Below are 21,876 nucleotides of genomic sequence, written 5' to 3' on the forward strand. Positions count from 1 at the left end.
TTTGTTTAAGTTCCTGAAAGGCTTCTTCTGCTTCTTCGGTCCAAGCAAGCTTTTTATTGTTTTTTCGTAATAGTACTGTGATTGGGTGCACAACCTGAGAGAAGTCTGGGATGAACCGGCAGTAGAAGTTTGCAAAGCCCAGCATGCTTTGTACCCCTTTCAGAGACGTCGGTGAAGGCCATTTCAGAATGGCATCTACCTTGTGCATGTCCATTCTGATGCCTCCTGGAGTAAGGATAAAACCAAGAAATTCTACTTCGGTGACGAGAAAAAAGCATTTTTAAAGCTTTGCAAACAAGCGATGTTGACGGAGCTTGGTGACGACTGAACGAACGTGCATGACATGATCTTGTTCCGAGGCTGAGTATACTAAGATGTCGTCTATGTACACTAAGGCGCACACATCAATTAACTCCCTTAAGATGTCATTCATGAAATACTGGAATGCCGCAGGAGCGTTGCATAACCCAAAGGGCATGACTTGATATTCAAACAAGCCGTACTTAGGACGGAAGGCGGTTTTCATTCATCTCCTTTCTGACTCAGACCAGGTGGTACGCTCCTCGAAGGTCCAATTTGGTATAAATCTAGGCATCTTTAACTTGGTTTAGCATCTCAGGGATAAGTGGCAAGAGGTAGCGGTTCTTCACGGTGATCTGGTTCAATGCGCGGGAGTCAATACAGGTTCTCAAGTCTCCTTCATTTTCGGTACGAAGAACAAAAGGACTGGCTGCGGGGGACTTCGAAGGACGGATAAATCTGTTTGCAAGGTACTGGTCTAAATAGGATTTCAAATGAAGGTTTTCTGCTTCTGTAAGAGCGTAGATCCTGCCGCAAGGGATTTGTGCACCAGGATCACGGTCGATCTGACAGTCAGGGCCTGTGCGGCGGCAATGTATTGGCATGGTCCTTTCGGAAAACATCCTGGAAATCATGGTATTCACTTGGCAAGGTATTAGTTGCTCCCAGGGTTGATACTGTCGCTCCGGGAGTCATGGGGATACAGACGTTGGGTTTCTCCTCTTGGTAATAGCAGGCAGGGGAGCAGTCACCGAGGAAGGTTAATTAATCGGAAGCGATTTCTGTCCCATCCATGGTGGTTACCTTGTCCATAGTTGGCTTAGAATACAAAGGAAGCCCCATCTATGCTGCCAGTTCTTGATCAATATAATTTCCAACTGCTCCGCTATCGATGTATGCTTCAACGGCATGCATTCTTGACGACTGTTGTGGTTAATTAAGATCACTGGTATTGCAAAGTAAGGAGGTCAGCAACTCTTTCTTCTCACTCGACAAACTGACCTCTACATTTGTCGAGCTTGGTAGTTTTCCGATTCCTTAGCTTCATCCTTCTCTGTGGCCCCGACTGTTCTTCTTGGGGGTTTTACTGGACAGTCCTTCAGGAAATGTCCTGGTTTCTCACAATACAAACAAAGCTGTTGTTGGCTTCTTTTGTTCTGCTCTTGTTTTGTTAATGGAGGCTGTATCCTTCCAATCTGCATGGGTTCTACAGCATTTTCAGGTACACAGGGTGTGTTTTGCCTTGGTCGAACATGCACGGTCCGAGGGTCCTTCTTAGACCGGTCAGCCTTTCGGTCCTTCAACCGGGGATCTAGCTGCGCCACCAGATTTATGAATTCTGCACAATCTCTCTATGTGGATCAACCACCTGGGCTAAAACGTCCTTTAATTCGCCTTGTAAGCCTCAATGGAATAACGTGGTTCTTTTGTTTTCTGGCCACCTAGCTTCGGCAACCAGTCTGTTGAAGGTAGCAATGTACGTTAACAAGTCCCGATTCCCCTGTCGGAGGGACAAGAGTTCATGGTCTACTGCTTGTTCCTGGGTATGGCGAGCAAAACGTTTTTCCATTTCTCTCTGGAACCCCCCAAAGTCATGTAATAGAGGATCATCATGGGTTACCAACGGCACCGACCAATCTGCTGCACTACCACTCAGGTATGCTAAAACAAAAGCTACCCGAGCTTGGTCGTTTGGAAATGCCCCAGGCCTACAATTAAAATGAAGGCAGCACTGATTGATGAATGCTGCATACTTCCGTGGGTCGCCTGAGAACCTTTCTGGTGGCGCCAGGGGCACTGTTCCAGGTAACGTGATCTGTACTCGAGTGGGTGGTATGGCAGGGTTTTGCATCGTTGGATTGCTTCCAGGTAGAGGCGTCTGTCCTGCCTGTGATTGCAAGTATTGCCTGCTAATCTCTTCAGTGCGTTCTTTGGTCACTATTAGGTCTCTCCGGAGGGCATTAGTCTCTTGTCGGGCAGAATGAACCTCAGCACGAAGCTCTCCTAGTAATTGGGCCAATTGGTCTATTTCTGATGTCTCCATGGCGCCAAGGTGGATTTGTTATGGTAGGCTTCGCGTTCTGTTACGCTCACCTGGTATCCACAGGGACACCACCCAGCCAGGTTACTCGCTGGTATGCTTCTCAGCTTTGCCCTGATGTGGTCTGCAGGGAAGGTTCAGCCTGAAATTACAGGAGGACTGTGTTCAAGACTGACCGACTGGGGTAAGTATCCACCCTCTACCCCCATATGATTTCAGTCCCACTGGCGCCCTCTCCTCACCTTGTGGTAGAATTAGGCGTGCTCTCCATCCTGCTCTCCGTCCTTTCATGGGCGAGTGCGGTTCAGTTACTTCACTGATGCCGGCCCGTTTGATATTGTTCAGGTAGGCCTTATTGCTGTTCTTTAGTTTTGTTGCTATCCTGCATGCCTTTCTTTGTTTAAAATGTCTCTTTTAGCTTCAGCGCAGTGAACTGGCTTGATTGAGCTCCGCTGGTAAATAATGGGGCATTAAGAGCACTATGATGCGGTAAGTAAGCGCTATGTGCAGCGCTGCGAAGTCTTGCCTTTGCTAATCTGCGTTTTCCTTCCTTGTAGGCAGGTCGCGGTGTTCTTCAGCGCGAGTGAAATGTCCGGAGTGGTGCCAGCCGAGAGGCGACCAGCCAGGTAAGCCTTTTGAGCAGTTCGTAATTTGTAAATGTCTCTACTGCTTTCTTTAATGTTGCCTCTATCTTCCTCTTTCAGGTCGTTCTGTCCGGGAGGCGTGCAGATTCGAGGAAGCTGTTCTCAGCAGCTGCGAGTGTTTAAAGATGAAGACTGCAGGTAAGATGCTGCTGCTAATGAGGTTCCTTTTGTCTCCTTGCAGGTTCTGCTTCTCCGAGGTTCGAGGGAATAGCTGGACACGGTGAGCGTCACATTGCAAGCTGCAAAGTAACGCGAAGGGTGTGGTTTAAATAGCCCCAACAAAATAGTCCAGGTAAAGTAGTCCCTAGCTACCACACCCAAAACACTAGACCGCATAGCTTGCTTCTTAGGAACCAAGCTATGTGGATGCCACCATGTTGGCTGACAATACAATAAAGTAGTTCCCAAGCACATTGTTTTTCATGGTGTATGAGCCTGGCGCCATAAGCGCCAGGACTGGCCCCATGAGGGCTTTTGAAGAGGATGCCAGGCTCTAGAGGCCCGAGTCCTGACTCCACCTGGCCAATGGGTTTGCCAGAGGGGGTTTTGGGCGAGGGTCGTGACAAGAGGTAGAACAGGTTGAATATGTGGAAGGTGTAGCTGTGGTTGTAGAAGTCACCTTGAAAGAGAAATGGATTCAAGAAATCCAAAAGGGATGAAGTGTTATCTAAACTCATTGAATATACTAGAAATGGTTGGCCTGACAAAAGACTAGATGAAGATTGTCTTCAATTCTGGGAGGTTAAGGATGAATGTTCCTTTGAAGATGATCTATTGTTTAGAGGGGATAAATTGATACCGGCCTGGAGTCTGCATGAAGGATTGATAGAGAAGGCTCATCAAAGACATCTGGGTTCCTCAGGCACTAAGCGGAAAGGTTTGCTCCAAGTATTGGCGGCCTGGAGTTGACCTCATGGTGGAAAGATTTTTGGAGGTGTTGTTGTCCTTGTCAGAATTGTGAGAAGAGTAGCAAGGTGTTGAAAACGGCACCTATTGAAGTGTATAAGCCTTAACAGCCATGGGAGCAAATTGGTATTGACATTGTAGGTCCTTACAAAAATGTAGCGATTGAAAGGAACTTCTTCATTGTCATGGTGGATTATTGCTCCAGGTGCATGGAGATGAAATTGGTAATTAGGATAGACACTCATGAGATTATTAAATTCATGCAGCAGGTGTTCAAAAGAGAAGGTTATCCCAAGGTGATAATCAGTGATAATGGCGTACAGTTCAGGAGCAGAGAGAGGATTGAGTTTGCCAGACTAGTGGGTATCGAATGGAGATTTTCTGCAAATTATCATCCCCAAACCAATGGGTTGGTACATAGATGTAACAGGATAATTGTGGAAACTGTGGAACAAGCTTTGAGCAACAATATGCCAGTTGAAAGGGCTTGGGAGGAAAAGCTGTGGAGTTGCAGAACGTCAATTAGAGGTGATTCTTGCAAATCACTGTTTGAGTTGATGAGAGGTAGCGAACCCAATACAGTGTTGAATCCGGTGTGGGTAAATCATAGAAGGTTGAACATTTATGACGTTAAGAGAATAGGTCACAAGGTGACTAATAGAGTGAACATTCTACCGGGTGATTTTGTCAGAATAAAGAAGGGGAAAATGATGAGAAAAGGGGAGTTGAGGTACTCCAAGCCGGTGAGAGTCAAAGAAGTATTCAAGAACACGGTCAGGGTCCAGGATGGTTCTATATGGAATTAATTTCAAATAAGAAAGTGGAGATGGCAAGGAGAGACTTTGAGAGTTGAAGAAGGAGAGAGGAATGCCATTGAGTTGTTTGAAGAAGAGGGTGGAAGGCAAGGAAGTTTGAGGAGAGGAGAGCAAGGTAGTGTGTCCACAGGAATTGGTGTGGATGTTGTGGACGGATATATCAAGGTGTAGTAGGATTAGAAAGCTTCCAGCATGTTCAAAGGACTATGTCATGAACTCATGATGGAAAATCACAAATTGTGAAAACCTAGTTTTACAATAGGCATACCTTTGGATTAAGTCATGATTTTTCAGGTTTTGTTTTTTGCTGTATACAGTATGCTTTGCTCCTCTTTTTGGTTGCTGTATAAAGGGGGAGGGGCATGTTGTATCCTCATTGTTAATTTCTCATGTTGTTGGGCAGGTGCTCCCTTCAAAGTGCGGGTGGCGAGAATGTTGATTTTGGAAATAGTGGGTAGAACGAGGAACGTGAGCGTGAGTGCGCGGTTGTTGTGAGGGGTGGATGCGGATGGAGTGCCGGGTCGTCTGAAATAATGACACTTCAAATTACAATCGAGCTTTACCTCGTTATTGAGGTAGTTGCAACAGGCACTTATTGTTTTCCAATTAAATACAAGGCTAAATATTGCAAAAGTGAAAATATGTGTTCCCCCTCGATAAAGACCGCTCCACTTCTACAGATGCGTTGACTGCAGACAACGTATACATTGAATATTATTTATGGCTCTCAATCATCCTTTAATGGCATAACATATTGCTCATAACTTCTGAGGCTGATTACTGTAAGACACACACATAGAAGGACTGAAAGACGAGATGTCACAGAAATCCTGCAAAGTCGGTGGCTGTGTTCTGTAATATGTGGTATCCCATACCGATCCGGTATGTTACAGAACAGCGGCTCAGACTTGAATGCAAGCGCAAAATGAGAGCAAATGCTGACCTCAAGGAAATCAGCGGCATACACAGAACATTTTCATTCATTGGATAGCAAACCTGGCACATGTTCTGGATGGCATCTTACACACGGCAACTTGCGGTATTACTGCAAACAAACTATGTATTTTAAAGCCTATTATTACCTTATGGAAGAGTCTTGAAAACACAGAACACGCTCATAGGCAAGCCCAGCTACTTAAATTAATCCCTCATGATGCAACACTATAACGCATCTATGACCGACTCGGATAGCGGCCATGTTAGGTGAATGTAAACTCAAAAAACCTTCTGTCAATGCAGGACCGACGTGGGCATTTGTTGACTTTAATAACAACACTGTTGTCATCTAGATGCACACTATATGTCATTTGGCCAATTAATAGTTCGAATGTTCATTGAAGTCGATGAGAGAGTAGTGTGCGTGCGGCACACTGTGTTCCTTTCCCTAGGACTTTACAGTTCTGTGGCTTTTACCCTTAGTATTTCTTCTATTTCTATGATCTGATCAAAGTTGTGGTATTCAGATCGAGGCTTGACACGCAAAGTTTGCGTTCTGTTGCAGAAAGATCTGTAGCTGGCATAGAGTGGCTTTCATTCTTATGTTTTAGTCGCCCTAAATTGACGGCCGGTTAAAAAGTAAGGCAAAACTGACCAAAAACAATGAAAGTTTAAGAAAAATAAACGCGGTGCTTTCAATCCGGTGTCATTAATGACACCGGATTGAAAGCAGTATTCCGTTAATGACACCAGATTGAAATCAGTATTCCGCGTTTCTTATTTTTTCAGCTTTCATTCTTTTTGACAAGTTTGCCAGGGCTCAAGCCACTTTTTCAGAGGGTGGACTCTGCCCGCCGCCCCCCCCCCCTCTACTTGTGTGTGTTTTGATTTGATGGAAGGTGTATGCCATTCGTCCTATGCAATTTGGGTGGTTATGAATAGCCAATTTAATTAAATGTATTGCATTCCACAGTAAAGTACAAACTGCACATTTCAACATGTGGGCGGGGCCCTGTACAAAGGGGCGCGGTTTGTGTGGCAGTGGGCGGGGCATACATTTCGGGGTTTTTGATTTTCAAATGTAGGTAGCCTGCAGGTATGGGTGAGCCGTGCCAGGTTTGAGGTCCAGCCAGACCTCTGATCTGATGCCGGATCTCGGACCCAGCAAGAGCCCATGGACCAGAGGGGCAGCCAAAGCAGGGGGACCTGTGTTGTAGGATATCCGGCTCCCCCACGGCAGATAGTGGGAGACGGATATTATACAACACCGCCAGTGCACGCTTTAGTCCCCCAAGGTGGGGGCGCAGGGGGATCCGGGGATGATGCGCCCTCTGCTCGCCTCCTCTCCCCAACCTCCTCCGTGGTTACAGAGCGAGAACGGAGCAGGGTGACAGGAAAGGGTTGAAACGTTCGCTTCTCGGCACCCCCACCACCCGTGGTGTGTGGGAGTGAGCTGAGAAGTGGCAATGCATCACCTACTGGCGAGAATCCGCTGTTGCCAGCAACAACAACGCAGCCTGGACTCACCATCCAGGAACACGCGTCCGGGCTGCGGTTATTTCCTGTTTCGTGGCCACGCCCCCATCACGTCGCACTGACTGGGCATGTGCTTGGGGGCCAGTGGCTCGCCGTGCACACGCTCAGTTAAGTGCAGCAACAAATCCCTTTCGTCGTAGTGGGCCGCCACCCACCAATTGAAGACCTCTACTACAGTATGGCTAGTTTTAAAGCGAAAAACTTAGCAGCATCAGGTGAGTGCATGCGATGCAGCTCTTGTAATTAATGTTATTTGTATTTCTTTTAGCATCCATTAAGTCAGTTCATTCTCACCCCATTGTTGTCATATTGGTAAGAGTAGCCCTTTTGCAACATTTGGAAATGCAAGTTGAAGTAAGAAGCTGAAGCTGTAATTCGTTGTATTGTACTCCTCACATGTTGAAATAAAAAATTGCAAGTACGTGACTTTCTGAACATCTGATCTTGAAATGACACAGGGCAGACTGTTGTTGGTATTGTAGACTCAGTAACTGCTCCGAAGCTCATTCACTGTACAGTTCAGGCGCTGGAATGCTCGCAGACTCAGTAACTGCTGAAGTGTTGCCAGGTCGGAAAGAAAAATAAGCTGAGTGCCCTTCCAAAACAAGCTGACTCCCACCCAAATAAGCAGAAAAAAACAAGCACAGACTTAAAACACTGTGGATAGGTCTACAAAAATAAGAAACATCACACAATAGCATAAATATACAAAGAGAGAACACAGACATGGTGTGTTAGAACAAACATATTTTATTATAATTGCATTTTTCCGACATGTATTCTCTTTGTTAGGCAGAAACCTGTGCAGTTCCCTCTGGGACCACTGCAAAAGATTTAAGTCTACAGGTGTTGGCAGTAAACCCACTTGGTAGCAGTCTGTACCACACAGATTCACTGTGGTAGCTGTGGCTGAGCAGTCAGACTTCCCTCAAGAAGAGTTAGGCAGTATACAGAGGATACATAATAGGTACAGGGGCACAGTAGCACAAGCAAACACTGACCAGAGCTAGGTGTAAAAGTATAGACTTATTTATTAAAGGTACACTCATAAATTACACTAGCACAATAGAAAAAATAAGAAAGTCAAACACAGTTACTATCACTCATATGTACATCCCTAATCATTTGTTGGACAATTCTAAGTTAACCCCACTTATTTCCAAACAGAGGTGAGCGCTTAACGTTAGGTGACACTCCAACAAGTATTACCAAAAGGGAAGGAAAAGGCAGAAATAAAGAGAGCAGTAAGGTAAAACACTTTTCACATAAGGTTAGCAAAGACAGTCAATGGTGGAACAAGGAGAATTAGTTCGGGGCCCGCTTTAGAGGGAGCCAGGCGAAAAATATGCCCAAGATCACACAATGTCATCAGTCTTTGCAGGTGAGAGAAAAAGGCTTTACTACGGTTCTGGAAAGTTTAGTTAGGGTGTCCCAGACCTACCCAGGTTCGAGAGCCGAGGGCTAAATCTACCCCGTACAATCGGTGGCAAGGGAGGCCGGGCGGAACACAGTACCTTTAAAAGTGGAAAGGATCCTCCAGCGGTGGTAGTTGTTCCTGGTAGTGGGTGTAAGTCGCGGCGTCGTCCAGGGGAAGAGGTGATCCCGGCGTGGAGGAAAGCTGCAGATCGTTGCACTACCAGGGAAGAGACCAGCCGTGGAGTTTTCCGGTCACAAAGGATTTGTACCCCTCTTTCGCGGTTGAGGTAAAAAGTGGTATCCCGGTTGCCAGGGTGCTTGGCACAGGCAAGGCGGCCACGAGATGCTTCGGGACGGCGAAAAGAAGGCAGCAACTGGTTGTCCCCACCAGTTAAGGGAAGAAGACTCTCCGGTGGGAGATCTCCTCTGTCGTCGGGAAAAGTGGTGAGACGGTTCTGCAGGGCTTCACCGGTGGTGTCGTCTCGGCAGGTCGGCTCGGCTTCTCCCTCTTCGGCTTCTTAGGTCCTGTGGCGACTTCTGAAGAACCAGTCCCAAAAACCCTGCTTTTATGCAGCAAACCCCCATTCATACAGCCTAGCTGTCACTCAAACATGCTAAGTGGTGAGCGGGGTGGCTCACCACTTGGGCCAATCACACTAGAGTGCGACATGAGTTGGCAAGGCAACTCAGTCCAGGGTGCCTAAACCCCCTCCCACACCCCCTGTGGTACCCAGACAGAATGGCACCATTTTGGAGGGCTTCTGTGCAGAAGCCCGCCAAAAGTGGAACAAAGGCTCGACTCGGGTTCAGGGTTACTGAAGTGAACCTAGACGCCATTTTGGCGGCGAGTTCTGGCAAAAAATCCCAACTGGTGAATTTATATTAAATAAATAACCCGGCGGTATCTTTAACAATGCACCAAAAAGTGGTGCATTAAAAACAATGGGAAATCCCATTAGGAAATATCCTGGTGGAATATTTCCTTGGTACCCACTGCCACCAGCCAGAACTCGGCGAGGGGGGACGGGGCAGTACCCCCTCGACAACAGACCCAGGGGCAATCTAATTGCCCCTACCAGTACTTCCACAGTAAGATGGTTTGTACTGGTTAAGTTCCTAAGTTAAGACTAGTAAAGTCAATGGTAACTTTACAGAGCCAGGGAGACAGTAGTCAGTCCCAGGGTGTGGAGTCTATGTTTGGGGGTCTCTAGGACACCCCTGTGCTACTGCACTGAGGGTGCTGTGTAACACACATTCAAAAACCAATGATGGCCTATGGGGAAAATTACCCCCTAGCCCATAAGCACATAGCAAGTCACAGAAACACTCTCAAGTCATGTCCAAGAGTGAGGGTAAAAGAGTCCCACTCTTGGCAGGAGAAAAAAATAAACCCCAAAAATCCAGCAAAGCTGCTGGGGGACTCACTAGGTTAGGAAATTCAGCCTAAACAGAGAATTCTTCCTAACACTCGCCCCCCTCAGACTAAGGGACAGGAGGATTTAATCCACTCCTGGATGAACCTCATACCTCTAGTCGATGACATACATCCTAGAGAGTCCATCAGCATTTTGATGGTGACACCCTGACCTGTGCTCAATGTGAAATCAAACCCTTGGAGGCAGATTGACCATCTCAATAGTTTTGGATTTTCCCCTTTCATTTGCATTAACCATCTCAAGGGTTGGTGGTCAGTCTGAATGACAAAAGTAGAACCATACAAGTATGGCCTAAACTTCTTCAGTGCCCACACAATAGCAAAGCATTCTCTTTCGATTGTTGCCCACCTTGTTTCAGGATCCTTCAGTTTTCTACTGATGAAGCAAATGGGGTGTTCCCTACCCTTCTCATCCAGTTGGCTAAGAACTGCACCTATACCTACATTGGAAGCATCAGTTTGTACAATGAAAGTTTGGTGGTAGTCAGGAGCTCTGAGTACTGGAGCTTGGCAGAGAGCTTTCTTCAGGTTTTCAAAGGCCTGATTGCATTCCTCATTCCATTTGACCTTCTTAGGGAATTTTGGAGAGGAGATCACATTCAGGGGAGAAGCTATGGTCCCATAGTTCTCAATGAAATGCCTGTAGTACCCAGTGAGGCCCAAGAAGGCTCTCACCTGGGTCTGAGTAGTCTGTGTTGTCCAATTTTGCACAGCTTCAATCTTGCTGAGCAAAGGCCTTATTTCTCCACCTCCTACCTCATGTCCAAGGTAGACCACTTTACTCTGACCAATTTGGCACTTGCTTGCCTTTATGGTCAGATTGGCCTGCTCAAGAGCCTGCAAAACATGTCCTAAGTGGGTCACATGTTCTTCCCAGGAGTGGCTGAAGACTGCAATGTCATCCAAGTATGCCATGCAGAAGTCTTCCATCCCAGCCAGAACTTGGTTCACCACCCTCTGTAATGTTGCAGGTGCATTTTTCAGTCCAAAAGGCATAACCTTGAATTGGTATAGGCCAACTGGGGTAGAAGATGCAGTTTTCTCCTTGGCATGGTCTGTCAGGGCTATTTGCCAGTAGCCTGACGTAAGGTCCAGTGTGCTGAGGTACTTGGCTGCACCAAGTTTATCCACCAACTCATCTGTCCTAGGCAAAGGGTGGGCATCAGTCTTGGTGACTGCATTAAGAGCTCTATAGTCCACACAGAATCTCAACTCTTTGGATCCTGCCTTTGGTACTAACACTACTGGGCTAGACCATGGACTAGTAGAGGGCTCTATTACCCCGAGATCAAGCATCTTCTTGACCTCCCCTTTGATGTGGGTTCTGACATGTTCTGACATTCTATATCCCCTGCTTTTGACTGGCAGGCAGTCACCAGTGAGTATCTCATGCTGTCCCCAAGGGGTCAAGCCTGGTGAAAGTGAGAACAGGGGGGCAAACTGATTTAACATAGCTTTGCACTCCTCCTGTTGCTCAGGGGTCAGATCTGAAGAGAGATTAACTCCTTCAACCTTTTCGTCCAAAGGTAAGCCTCTCAGGAGGTCAGGTAGAGCTTCACTCTCCTCCTCCTCTTCTGATGAAGCTAGAAGCAATGCTCCTACTTCTGGTCTAGAGACATAGGCTTTGAGGCGGTTGGTGTGGAAGACTCTGGGAGCTTCCCTGGGTTTGCCCAGATCCACCAGATAGTTGACCTCTCCAAGTTTTCCCACAACCTTGAAGGGTCCCATCCATTTGTCTTGCAAGGCCCTCTGCCTTGTTGGAAGCATAACTAGAACTAGCTGGTCTTGAGTAAACTCAACCATGTTAGCCTTCTGATCATGCCAATGTTTGATCAGAGCTTGGCCAGCTTTCAAGTTGTCACTTGCTTCTGCCATCATGTGTGACATTCTCCTTCGGAGACCTATCACATAGTCAGTCACTCTGACTGGCTTGGGGGAAGGAGCACTCTCCAACCCCTCCTTAATCAGGGCCAAGGGGCCTCTGACGGGATGGCCATAGAGAAGTTCAAAGGGAGAATAACCCACTCCCTCCTGAGGGACTTCCCTATAAGCAAATAGAAGGCATGGCAGTAGAAGGTCCCACTTCTTCCTAAGGGGTTCTTCTAAGGCACCTATCATGCTCTTCATGGTTCTGTTAAATCTTTCTACCAACCCGTTTGTCTGAGGGTGGTAGGCGATTGAGAACTTGTAGGTGACTCTGCAGGTTTTCCACATGGCCTTCATGTAGTTGGACATAAAATTTGTCCCCCTGTCAGAGATCACCTCCTTAGGAAACCCTACCCTGGTGAAGATACCAAGGAGGGCCTTAGCCACAGCCTGAGCTGTAACAGTCCTCATAGGAATTGCCTCAGGGTACCTAGTAGCATGGTCTACTACAACAAGGGTAAACCTGTTGCCTGAGGAGGTTGGGGGATTAAGGGGACCAACAATGTCAATCCCTACCCTCTCAAATGGGACTCCCACAACTGGGAGAGGCACTAAAGGTGCCACATTCTTGGAACCAACCTTACCAGAAGTCTGGCAGGTATGGCAGCTCCTGCAATATCTACTTCAGCCCCCATCTTTGGCCAATAAAAGTAGAGAGAGAGCCTTTCCTTGGTCTTCTTGAAACTCAAGTGACCAGCCAAAGGAATCTCGTGGGCTAGTTGCAAGAACTGTTGTCTGTTCTCTTGGGGCACTACCAGGCGTTGGTAGGCTCCAGGTTCAGATTCAGTTGGTTCACTGTAGAAGAGGCCATCTTCCCAGTGTAACCTATACTTCCCAGGCTCTTGCCCATCAGCCTGAGAAGCTTCCTGTTGGCGAAGGCCCTCCAGAGTTGGACATTCTCTTTGTCCCTTACGAAAAGCTGTCCTGCTGGGTCCACCTTCTGCCAGTAAAGACTGCAGCTCAGGATGGTCAGCCGGGTCCAGGTCTCCAATAAGTTCTGGGCCTCCTACTAGCTCTTCTTCAGAGTCTAGTTCAACCAAACAGGGTTGTACCTCCCTCTCAGCCTCAGCTGGAGGTGGAGTTACAGGTGTAACTTTGGACAACCTCGGGGAAGTCCTTGTTGGAAGCACTGGAGTGCTTGCTGTAGGCTTTTTCCTAGGAGTCTTGGGTGGCCCCTTTGCTCCTGATCTGGTAGTTACTGCAGTAAGTTGTTCCAGTGGGAGAGGAGTGATTTCTGTCATCATCTCCTGAGATAAACCTCGCAGGGTTTTCTCTCTTGCAGATTTGGTGAGCTCCTGTAACCTTTTACTAGGAGGTCTGGGGGTATGTGACGCAACTCCCAGAGCTTTCAGGTCATTTCCTAGCAGAACTCTTCCTGGCACTTCACATTGTATACTGACAGGTATCTTCACAGCCATATCATTACACTGGATGAGAACTGGTAACTGGGGACACATCTGCACAGGCCCTCCAGCTAACTTGGTGAGGCATTTGGGTGCCTTAGCAACATCCTCTGCCTTGAAAAATGATTCATCCACCACAGTTATGCTGGCCCCAGTGTCCCTGATGGCAGGAGTCTCCTGACCATTCACGTGGACACTGTCCTTATAATACTCTTTAGTATTATCTGGGATAGAATTATACACATCTAAATTTTGTTGTTCCCACAACCCCAGAGAGACTAAAGAAACACTGGCTGAGACTCCAGTGGGTTCATCAGCCAGTAGTAGAAAGTTTCCACTTGCCATAGTGACTTCCTCCTCTGGAGCGAAGGCTAAGGAGACAAGTTGGACCCCTGAAGGTTTACCCGTACATCTGGGATCTCCTTTCACATAGTCAGTAGCCTTACAAACATAACAGGCCCCAAAGGTCCTTTGGAATGGAGGCTTGTTCTGACCTCCTTCTGGTTTAGCACCAGAAGGTATACTACTCTGCTGTGGTTTCCCAGGTGGCTTACCCTTATGGTTTTGTTTGGGGCCCTCTTTGGAATTAGGATTATTAGAATTCTCTTTGGAGTCTTTCTTAGGCTGTCTTCCCTCATCCTTCTTGTGAGTGACCCCAGAATCCTTGTGAGTAGCCCTGTTGGCAACCCACAAGTCAGCAGCCTTAGCAAGTTTCCTAGGATCTAATTCCTGTGAATCAGCCAAGTGCTGTCTGAGCTCAGGAGAGCAGGCATCATAAATTGACTCCATCATGACCAGATTTCTCATTCCTTCATAAGTGTTCACCTTGTAACCCTTAATCCATCCCTCTAAGTTTTTCAGCCCTTCGCACACCCAGGTAGCCCAAGGGGTACCATCATGCTTTTTGAGGCTCCTAAACCTCTTAAGATACTGGGAAGGGGTCTTCCCAAACCTAGCTATCAAAGCTAGTTTCACACATTCATACTCTTTCCTATCCTCCTCCCCCAACTCCATTACCACATCAGTTGCAACAGGGGGAAGCCTAGAGAACAACCAGGTGAGTAACTCATTACCTGTGATGTTCTGGAGCCCATGATTATACTCAAACATAGACAACCAATCCAACACATCCAACTTAGGCTCATACATACCAATCAATTCCTTAGGCATCCGGGGTCTTTTAGGACTGGAACTTCTAGAGGAGCCAGAGAGAGAAGCATTCTCAACAGACAATTTCTTCATTTCTAGCTCATACTTGAGCTCCATTTCCCTTAGCCTCAGTTCTTTGTCAGTTTGAGCATTAAGTTTCCTGTACTCTAATTCAAGTTTCATTTTCTCTAGTTCAAAGTATTGAGGGCTAAATGTGGGACCTGGCAAAGGTCCAGTAGGTACAGCTGGTAGAGCAGACAGAGGCCTAGAGGGACTATCTACAACAGTTTCATCCTCCTCTTCTGGTTCTGACCCAAGATCATCAATACTTTGTGCCATATCAATATCATTGCTGCTTTCTACATTTGCTGGAGTGATAGGTTCCTCTGGACCATCCTCCAGACTTTGGTTTTCTAACAACCTTTCTATTAGCTCTATTTTCTTTCCTTTAGTCATGAGATTCTTATGCTTACAGAGAAGTCTTAGACAATCAGCAGTTTTTGTAGCAAGGGACTCTTGACTATAACTTTCCATAGTAGACAGGTTAAAAATGACTTTTTCTTTCTTGGGCTTAAGCTTTGTGGTTAGTTGCACTAAGGTATCTCAAAAGTACTCTAAAGTGTATACTCAATACAGATCCCACCGCTGTACACCAGCGTTAGGCAGAAACCTGTGCAGTTCCCTCTGGGACCACTGCAAAAGATTTAAGTCTACAGGTGTTGGCAGTAAACCCACTTGGTAGCAGTCTGTACCACACAGATTCACTGTGGTAGCTGTGGCTGAGCAGTCAGACTTCCCTCAAGAAGAGTTAGGCAGTATACAGAGGATACATAATAGGTACAGGGGCACAGTAGCACAAGCAAACACTGACCAGAGCTAGGTGTAAAAGTATAGACTTATTTATTAAAGGTACACTCATAAATTACACTAGCACAATAGAAAAAATAAGAAAGTCAAACACAGTTACTATCACTCATATGTACATCCCTAATCATTTGTTGGACAATTCTAAGTTAACCCCACTTATTTCCAAACAGAGGTGAGCGCTTAACGTTAGGTGACACTCCAACAAGTATTACCAAAAGGGAAGGAAAAGGCAGAAATAAAGAGAGCAGTAAGGTAAAACACTTTTCACATAAGGTTAGCAAAGACAGTCAATGGTGGAACAAGGAGAATTAGTTCGGGGCCCGCTTTAGAGGGAGCCAGGCGAAAAATATGCCCAAGATCACACAATGTCATCAGTCTTTGCAGGTGAGAGAAAAAGGCTTTACTACGGTTCTGGAAAGTTTAGTTAGGGTGTCCCAGACCTACCCAGGTTCGAGAGCCGAGGGCTAAATCTACCCCGTACAATCGGTGGCAAGGGAGGCCGGGCGGAACACAGTACCTTTAAAAGTGGAAAGGATCCTCCAGCGGTGGTAGTTGTTCCTGGTAGTGGGTGTAAGTCGCGGCGTCGTCCAGGGGAAGAGGTGATCCCGGCGTGGAGGAAAGCTGCAGATCGTTGCACTACCAGGGAAGAGACCAGCCGTGGAGTTTTCCGGTCACAAAGGATTTGTACCCCTCTTTCGCGGTTGAGGTAAAAAGTGGTATCCCGGTTGCCAGGGTGCTTGGCACAGGCAAGGCGGCCACGAGATGCTTCGGGACGGCGAAAAGAAGGCAGCAACTGGTTGTCCCCACCAGTTAAGGGAAGAAGACTCTCCGGTGGGAGATCTCCTCTGTCGTCGGGAAAAGTGGTGAGACGGTTCTGCAGGGCTTCACCGGTGGTGTCGTCTCGGCAGGTCGGCTCGGCTTCTCCCTCTTCGGCTTCTTAGGTCCTGTGGCGACTTCTGAAGAACCAGTCCCAAAAACCCTGCTTTTATGCAGCAAACCCCCATTCATACAGCCTAGCTGTCACTCAAACATGCTAAGTGGTGAGCGGGGTGGCTCACCACTTGGGCCAATCACACTAGAGTGCGACATGAGTTGGCAAGGCAACTCAGTCCAGGGTGCCTAAACCCCCTCCCACACCCCCTGTGGTACCCAGACAGAATGGCACCATTTTGGAGGGCTTCTGTGCAGAAGCCCGCCAAAAGTGGAACAAAGGCTCGACTCGGGTTCAGGGTTACTGAAGTGAACCTAGACGCCATTTTGGCGGCGAGTTCTGGCAAAAAATCCCAACTGGTGAATTTATATTAAATAAATAACCCGGCGGTATCTTTAACAATGCACCAAAAAGTGGTGCATTAAAAACAATGGGAAATCCCATTAGGAAATATCCTGGTGGAATATTTCCTTGGTACCCACTGCCACCAGCCAGAACTCGGCGAGGGGGGACGGGGCAGTACCCCCTCGACAACAGACCCAGGGGCAATCTAATTGCCCCTACCAGTACTTCCACAGTAAGATGGTTTGTACTGGTTAAGTTCCTAAGTTAAGACTAGTAAAGTCAATGGTAACTTTACAGAGCCAGGGAGACAGTAGTCAGTCCCAGGGTGTGGAGTCTATGTTTGGGGGTCTCTAGGACACCCCTGTGCTACTGCACTGAGGGTGCTGTGTAACACACATTCAAAAACCAATGATGGCCTATGGGGAAAATTACCCCCTAGCCCATAAGCACATAGCAAGTCACAGAAACACTCTCAAGTCATGTCCAAGAGTGAGGGTAAAAGAGTCCCACTCTTGGCAGGAGAAAAAAATAAACCCCAAAAATCCAGCAAAGCTGCTGGGGGACTCACTAGGTTAGGAAATTCAGCCTAAACAGAGAATTCTTCCTAACACTCGCCCCCCTCAGACTAAGGGACAGGAGGATTTAATCCACTCCTGGATGAACCTCATACCTCTAGTCGATGACATACATCCTAGAGAGTCCATCAGCATTTTGATGGTGACACCCTGACCTGTGCTCAATGTGAAATCAAACCCTTGGAGGCAGATTGACCATCTCAATAGTTTTGGATTTTCCCCTTTCATTTGCATTAACCATCTCAAGGGTTGGTGGTCAGTCTGAATGACAAAAGTAGAACCATACAAGTATGGCCTAAACTTCTTCAGTGCCCACACAATAGCAAAGCATTCTCTTTCGATTGTTGCCCACCTTGTTTCAGGATCCTTCAGTTTTCTACTGATGAAGCAAATGGGGTGTTCCCTACCCTTCTCATCCAGTTGGCTAAGAACTGCACCTATACCTACATTGGAAGCATCAGTTTGTACAATGAAAGTTTGGTGGTAGTCAGGAGCTCTGAGTACTGGAGCTTGGCAGAGAGCTTTCTTCAGGTTTTCAAAGGCCTGATTGCATTCCTCATTCCATTTGACCTTCTTAGGGAATTTTGGAGAGGAGATCACATTCAGGGGAGAAGCTATGGTCCCATAGTTCTCAATGAAATGCCTGTAGTACCCAGTGAGGCCCAAGAAGGCTCTCACCTGGGTCTGAGTAGTCTGTGTTGTCCAATTTTGCACAGCTTCAATCTTGCTGAGCAAAGGCCTTATTTCTCCACCTCCTACCTCATGTCCAAGGTAGACCACTTTACTCTGACCAATTTGGCACTTGCTTGCCTTTATGGTCAGATTGGCCTGCTCAAGAGCCTGCAAAACATGTCCTAAGTGGGTCACATGTTCTTCCCAGGAGTGGCTGAAGACTGCAATGTCATCCAAGTATGCCATGCAGAAGTCTTCCATCCCAGCCAGAACTTGGTTCACCACCCTCTGTAATGTTGCAGGTGCATTTTTCAGTCCAAAAGGCATAACCTTGAATTGGTATAGGCCAACTGGGGTAGAAGATGCAGTTTTCTCCTTGGCATGGTCTGTCAGGGCTATTTGCCAGTAGCCTGACGTAAGGTCCAGTGTGCTGAGGTACTTGGCTGCACCAAGTTTATCCACCAACTCATCTGTCCTAGGCAAAGGGTGGGCATCAGTCTTGGTGACTGCATTAAGAGCTCTATAGTCCACACAGAATCTCAACTCTTTGGATCCTGCCTTTGGTACTAACACTACTGGGCTAGACCATGGACTAGTAGAGGGCTCTATTACCCCGAGATCAAGCATCTTCTTGACCTCCCCTTTGATGTGGGTTCTGACATGTTCTGACATTCTATATCCCCTGCTTTTGACTGGCAGGCAGTCACCAGTGAGTATCTCATGCTGTCCCCAAGGGGTCAAGCCTGGTGAAAGTGAGAACAGGGGGGCAAACTGATTTAACATAGCTTTGCACTCCTCCTGTTGCTCAGGGGTCAGATCTGAAGAGAGATTAACTCCTTCAACCTTTTCGTCCAAAGGTAAGCCTCTCAGGAGGTCAGGTAGAGCTTCACTCTCCTCCTCCTCTTCTGATGAAGCTAGAAGCAATGCTCCTACTTCTGGTCTAGAGACATAGGCTTTGAGGCGGTTGGTGTGGAAGACTCTGGGAGCTTCCCTGGGTTTGCCCAGATCCACCAGATAGTTGACCTCTCCAAGTTTTCCCACAACCTTGAAGGGTCCCATCCATTTGTCTTGCAAGGCCCTCTGCCTTGTTGGAAGCATAACTAGAACTAGCTGGTCTTGAGTAAACTCAACCATGTTAGCCTTCTGATCATGCCAATGTTTGATCAGAGCTTGGCCAGCTTTCAAGTTGTCACTTGCTTCTGCCATCATGTGTGACATTCTCCTTCGGAGACCTATCACATAGTCAGTCACTCTGACTGGCTTGGGGGAAGGAGCACTCTCCAACCCCTCCTTAATCAGGGCCAAGGGGCCTCTGACGGGATGGCCATAGAGAAGTTCAAAGGGAGAATAACCCACTCCCTCCTGAGGGACTTCCCTATAAGCAAATAGAAGGCATGGCAGTAGAAGGTCCCACTTCTTCTTAAGGGGTTCTTCTAAGGCACCTATCATGCTCTTCATGGTTCTGTTAAATCTTTCTACCAACCCGTTTGTCTGAGGGTGGTAGGCGATTGAGAACTTGTAGGTGACTCTGCAGGTTTTCCACATGGCCTTCATGTAGTTGGACATAAAATTTGTCCCCCTGTCAGAGATCACCTCCTTAGGAAACCCTACCCTGGTGAAGATACCAAGGAGGGCCTTAGCCACAGCCTGAGCTGTAACAGTCCTCATAGGAATTGCCTCAGGGTACCTAGTAGCATGGTCTACTACAACAAGGGTAAACCTGTTGCCTGAGGAGGTTGGGGGATTAAGGGGACCAACAATGTCAATCCCTACCCTCTCAAATGGGACTCCCACAACTGGGAGAGGCACTAAAGGTGCCACATTCTTGGAACCAACCTTACCAGAAGTCTGGCAGGTATGGCAGCTCCTGCAATATCTACTTCAGCCCCCATCTTTGGCCAATAAAAGTAGAGAGAGAGCCTTTCCTTGGTCTTCTTGAAACTCAAGTGACCAGCCAAAGGAATCTCGTGGGCTAGTTGCAAGAACTGTTGTCTGTTCTCTTGGGGCACTACCAGGCGTTGGTAGGCTCCAGGTTCAGATTCAGTTGGTTCACTGTAGAAGAGGCCATCTTCCCAGTGTAACCTATACTTCCCAGGCTCTTGCCCATCAGCCTGAGAAGCTTCCTGTTGGCGAAGGCCCTCCAGAGTTGGACATTCTCTTTGTCCCTTACGAAAAGCTGTCCTGCTGGGTCCACCTTCTGCCAGTAAAGACTGCAGCTCAGGATGGTCAGCCGGGTCCAGGTCTCCAATAAGTTCTGGGCCTCCTACTAGCTCTTCTTCAGAGTCTAGTTCAACCAAACAGGGTTGTACCTCCCTCTCAGCCTCAGCTGGAGGTGGAGTTACAGGTGTAACTTTGGACAACCTCGGGGAAGTCCTTGTTGGAAGCACTGGAGTGCTTGCTGTAGGCTTTTTCCTAGGAGTCTTGGGTGGCCCCTTTGCTCCTGATCTGGTAGTTACTGCAGTAAGTTGTTCCAGTGGGAGAGGAGTGATTTCTGTCATCATCTCCTGAGATAAACCTCGCAGGGTTTTCTCTCTTGCAGATTTGGTGAGCTCCTGTAACCTTTTACTAGGAGGTCTGGGGGTATGTGACGCAACTCCCAGAGCTTTCAGGTCATTTCCTAGCAGAACTCTTCCTGGCACTTCACATTGTATACTGACAGGTATCTTCACAGCCATATCATTACACTGGATGAGAACTGGTAACTGGGGACACATCTGCACAGGCCCTCCAGCTAACTTGGTGAGGCATTTGGGTGCCTTAGCAACATCCTCTGCCTTGAAAAATGATTCATCCACCACAGTTATGCTGGCCCCAGTGTCCCTGATGGCAGGAGTCTCCTGACCATTCACGTGGACACTGTCCTTATAATACTCTTTAGTATTATCTGGGATAGAATTATACACATCTAAATTTTGTTGTTCCCACAACCCCAGAGAGACTAAAGAAACACTGGCTGAGACTCCAGTGGGTTCATCAGCCAGTAGTAGAAAGTTTCCACTTGCCATAGTGACTTCCTCCTCTGGAGCGAAGGCTAAGGAGACAAGTTGGACCCCTGAAGGTTTACCCTTACATCTGGGATCTCCTTTCACATAGTCAGTAGCCTTACAAACATAACAGGCCCCAAAGGTCCTTTGGAATGGAGGCTTGTTCTGACCTCCTTCTGGTTTAGCACCAGAAGGTATACTACTCTGCTGTGGTTTCCCAGGTGGCTTACCCTTATGGTTTTGTTTGGGGCCCTCTTTGGAATTAGGATTATTAGAATTCTCTTTGGAGTCTTTCTTAGGCTGTCTTCCCTCATCCTTCTTGTGAGTGACCCCAGAATCCTTGTGAGTAGCCCTGTTGGCAACCCACAAGTCAGCAGCCTTAGCAAGTTTCCTAGGATCTAATTCCTGTGAATCAGCCAAGTGCTGTCTGAGCTCAGGAGAGCAGGCATCATAAATTGACTCCATCATGACCAGATTTCTCATTCCTTCATAAGTGTTCACCTTGTAACCCTTAATCCATCCCTCTAAGTTTTTCAGCCCTTCGCACACCCAGGTAGCCCAAGGGGTACCATCATGCTTTTTGAGGCTCCTAAACCTCTTAAGATACTGGGAAGGGGTCTTCCCAAACCTAGCTATCAAAGCTAGTTTCACACATTCATACTCTTTCCTATCCTCCTCCCCCAACTCCATTACCACATCAGTTGCAACAGGGGGAAGCCTAGAGAACAACCAGGTGAGTAACTCATTACCTGTGATGTTCTGGAGCCCATGATTATACTCAAACATAGACAACCAATCCAACACATCCAACTTAGGCTCATACATACCAATCAATTCCTTAGGCATCCGGGGTCTTTTAGGACTGGAACTTCTAGAGGAGCCAGAGAGAGAAGCATTCTCAACAGACAATTTCTTCATTTCTAGCTCATACTTGAGCTCCATTTCCCTTAGCCTCAGTTCTTTGTCAGTTTGAGCATTAAGTTTCCTGTACTCTA

At 47.3% G+C, this 21,876-nt stretch overlaps 2 protein-coding genes across 12 annotated transcripts in view; one reads left to right on the forward strand and one right to left on the reverse strand.

Annotated features, from left to right (window-relative positions):
- GLMN (glomulin, FKBP associated protein) overlaps positions 1-7,342 on the reverse strand; it is a 1,004,137-nt gene extending 996,795 nt beyond the window's left edge. For 5 of the 9 annotated variants that reach the window (XM_069641796.1, XM_069641800.1, XM_069641792.1 and 2 more), the window contains exon 1: positions 7,170-7,255. Coding sequence is in view for 4 of the 9 variants with exons in the window: in XM_069641800.1 (XP_069497901.1) it covers positions 7,170-7,172 (3 nt within the window). In the remaining 5 variants the exon portion in view is untranslated. Of the gene's footprint in view, positions 1-5,788; positions 5,936-7,169 lie in introns of those variants that run through there. The other 4 variants (XM_069641795.1, XM_069641793.1, XM_069641799.1 and 1 more) reach the window with 3 other exon arrangements.
- The window catches only part of RPAP2 (RNA polymerase II associated protein 2), a 1,184,138-nt gene continuing 1,169,459 nt past the window's right edge, over positions 7,198-21,876 (forward strand). Inside the window, exon 1 of one of the 3 annotated variants that reach the window (XM_069641788.1) lies at positions 7,198-7,393. In XM_069641788.1, the coding sequence (XP_069497889.1) occupies positions 7,357-7,393 (37 nt within the window). In that variant the 5' untranslated portion in view covers positions 7,198-7,356. The remainder of the gene's footprint in view (positions 7,394-21,876) is intronic. The other 2 variants (XM_069641789.1, XM_069641790.1) reach the window with 2 other exon arrangements.

Source organism: Ambystoma mexicanum, chromosome 1q (assembly GCF_040938575.1).
Source record: "Ambystoma mexicanum isolate Mex_15411 chromosome 1q, UKY_AmexF1_1, whole genome shotgun sequence".
NCBI classification, from domain to species: domain Eukaryota; kingdom Metazoa; phylum Chordata; class Amphibia; order Caudata; family Ambystomatidae; genus Ambystoma; species Ambystoma mexicanum.